This window comes from Suncus etruscus, chromosome 15 (genome assembly GCF_024139225.1).
Source record: "Suncus etruscus isolate mSunEtr1 chromosome 15, mSunEtr1.pri.cur, whole genome shotgun sequence".
In the NCBI taxonomy this organism is placed as follows: domain Eukaryota; kingdom Metazoa; phylum Chordata; class Mammalia; order Eulipotyphla; family Soricidae; genus Suncus; species Suncus etruscus.
Window position 1 is genome coordinate 86,930,042 of NC_064862.1, and position 3,293 is coordinate 86,933,334.

At 42.2% G+C, this 3,293-nt stretch overlaps 1 protein-coding gene across 1 annotated transcript; it reads right to left on the reverse strand.

Annotated features, from left to right (window-relative positions):
• Positions 1-819: 819 nt before the first annotated feature.
• On the reverse strand, positions 820-1,521 carry LOC126030104 (testis-specific Y-encoded protein 3-like). The gene has a single exon (XM_049788294.1). It carries the CDS (start codon positions 1,519-1,521, stop codon positions 820-822), a length of 702 nt encoding a protein of 233 aa, XP_049644251.1.
• Between the last annotated feature and the right edge of the window lie 1,772 nt (positions 1,522-3,293).

The window sequence follows — 3,293 nt, forward strand, 5'->3', positions numbered from 1 at the left end:
CTATCTCTGTGGCCCCCTATTTATATACATATTAGGGGCCAGAGTGATAGCACAGCAGTAGGGCGTTTGCCTTACACATGAACAACCTGGGATAGAGCCCGGGTCTCTCCCAGGTTCTCTCCCTGGCATCCCATATGGTATCCTGAGTCTGCCAGGAGCGATTTCTGAATGCAGAGCCAGAAGTAATCTCTGAGCACTGCCAGGTGTAATCCAAAAGCCAAATAAATATAGCTATAATACTATATAGAGATTTATAATATTGTTATATATTTATATATTAAAATGTTGTCTATAAACTTTAATATAAATTTTTATATCAAACAAATGGATCCCATGGAACACAGAGATAATTCAATGGTCAGAGTCCAGACTTTGTACAAAGGAGAGCCAGAATTGAACCCTGGGACAACAAGGTTCCCTAAGCTTCCCCCGCCCCGGAAGTGATTCAAAGGCATGGAACTGATGTAGCACCACCAAGTGTGGGGCAAAAAACAATTAATAATGATGATGATGAATTAGAAGGTAGTTATAAGCCTTGAAGTGGCTAGTCCATGTTGAGATCACTAGTTGTCTGTCCTTTCTCTTAGTTTCTTTCTTTTCTTTTCTTTCTTTCTCTTCTTTCTTTCTTTCTTTCTTTCTTTATTTCTTTTCTTTCTTTCTTTCTTTCTTTTTTTTTTTTTTTTACAAACTCAAAGTTTTATTTTAATTTTAACACAGGTAGGACTCTTTTTGTGAAGCACCAGCTACAGGTCCTGTCTTCAAGTATGCGCTGAACCCTACGACAATGTTGAGATTGCATCTTCATCTGACATCAGTTCTTCAGTTTTCCACTGCCTGCTTCACAGTTCCTTGTTCTGGTATTCTCTTCTTCATGTAGTACTTCAGAGGGTTGGGCCAAAGTTCTTTGATGATGATATCAGCAATCCTGGTGGACCCTTCAAAGTTGTGGTCATAAAACCAGTTGAAGAAGTTAGGGCTGCAGTTGTGGTGCCTGCGTTCAGAGGCCTTGAGTTCAAAACCATGGCACCAGTGAATTGGAGTGGAATGAGATGGTTTCAATCCAGTGATGCCAGTGATATACTCCTTGGCAACTACATCATTCCAAAAATAGCGGTTCTTCCGAAAGAACAGCATGATCTTGTAGCCATCATTTGGATGAGTCGGATCTTCGACCTTTAAGTTAGTAATGTAACTGAGTAACTCTTTATCTTGGTGACTGATTAGGGCTGACATCTGGGGGTGATTCACAAAAGTTTTGGCCCAGAAGCCAGGAATGCCCTGGATTATGTTGCTTCTGAGTTCCAGGTGGTACTGACGTTTTTGTTTCATCCTGAGTTTGAATCTGTAGAAGGCCCTGCTGGCTTGCTTATTCACAGGCTCCATTTCTAGCTGAAGAGCTTGCAGCTCCTCTAGTGGGGGCTGCTCGGGCAAAGTTCTGGAGGCTGTTTCCTCTTGCAGCTGTTCATCTGGCTTGTTCTCCAACGGCTGAGTTTCTGTCATGGCGTCCTCATGATCTGCCATGTGCTGCTCTCACTCGGTCTGAGGCATCCTCTGGGTTTTGGGTGAAAACAGCGTCTGTTCGTTCAAAGAAAACATGTGAGGAGTAGGCGGAACTGTTGGTCTCGCGGGCGGAGCTTCCGTTTTCCGTTCTCTCTTAGTTTCTTTTTTGTGTGATTGCTTTGGTTCATTGGATTTCCTTCTGGAAGACTGGACAAATTTGGGTTCATGTGTGATGTGTCTTACTATGAAACTGTCCTTGGGTTTTGGTAAGAATTCAGACATGAGGAGCCAGAGTGATTGCACAGAAGGAAAAAAACTTGCCTGGCACCTGGCTGCCCCACATTCAATTCCCCATTATCCAATATAATCTCCTGAACCCCACCAAGGGTGACTCCTGAGTACAGAGCCAGGAGGAGTAACTCTGAGCATCACCAGGTGCCCTCCTCCAAAAATAAAAAAGAATTCAGACAGTAGAATGGACTCAAATTAATAGATTCATTTTATCCATCCAGGTCGTGGTGAACTACAAGGTTTCATCATTTGTTACAGCTACATAATATTCATGTGAATACTAAATAAATATTTATGTTTATTTATTTATTTTTAATATATAAAATCTTTACTTAAGCACCGTGATTACAAGCATGATTGGAGTTGGTTTTCAGTTATTTCTTTATTATTTTATTAGAATTTATTATTTTATTTTTATTGATTTTATTGTGAGTAAACAAATAAATATATAAGCTACAACTTCTTTATCCATTCTTTGATCCTTGGCATTGATTGTATAGTCTGGTTATGGTACGTAGCACTTTTGTTTGTTTGTTTGTTTGTTTTTTTGTTTTTTTTTTGTTTGTTTTTGGGCCACACCCGGCGGTGCTCAGGGGGTTACTCCTGGCTGTCTGCTCAGAAATTGCTCCTGGCAGGCACGGGGGACCATATGGGACACCGGGATTCGAACCAACCACCTTTGGTCCTGGATCGGCTGCTTGCAAGGCAAACGCCGCTGTGCTATCTCTCTGGGCCGTACATAGCACTTTAATGGACAATTTATATTATATGTTAGGGAACAGGATTTCAGTGGGTGCTTTTGTGCTTTGGAGAAAGGATGCTGAGAAGGTACTGAGTAGAATCGCTGGAGCCTACCATTTTTGTTTGTTTGTTTATTTGGGGGGAACATCCAGCAGTGCTCAGGGACTACTCCTAGCTCTGTGTCCCAGGATCACTCCTGGTGGGCTTGGGAGATTCTATGGGATGCTGGGATTGAACCCGGGTTGACTGCATGCAAGGCAAACATCCTCCCCAATGTACTATTGCTCTGGCCCCTCTTTTTATTTTTTCTTCAGATTTCCCCATATTGTTTCACGTAGAGACAGAACCAAATGACATTAGAGCCAGACAGGAATGGAGATTCCTTTTTCCTCACACAGCACACCAACTCTAGCAGTTGAAGCTTCAATTATGCCTCCTATGTCCATGGTACCACTATTCACCACAGACACTTTTCTCATTAGTCAGGGCCCCTCTTTCTGTAAATCTCACCAACCACTTCATCTGCCACTTATCTGAGGCTCTTAACCACCAGGAAACTGTCTGAGGCTCTTAAATGCCAGGATCAGAAACCTTCCCCCAAACACACACTTGCATCAAGTCTTGTGCAAAGGAGGTCAGACCACAGGTAACTGGGATTTTTACTTTCTTATTTATTTATTTTGCTTTGGAGTTATACCCAATAATGCTAAGGGCTTCCTCCTGGCTCTAAGCTCAAGGATCACACCAGGAGAGCTCTGAGG

Coding starts and splice junctions, on each gene's coding strand:
- LOC126030104 (XM_049788294.1), bottom strand. CDS start 1,521: ATGGCAGATCATGAGGACGCCATGACAGAAACTCAGCCGTTGGAGAAC.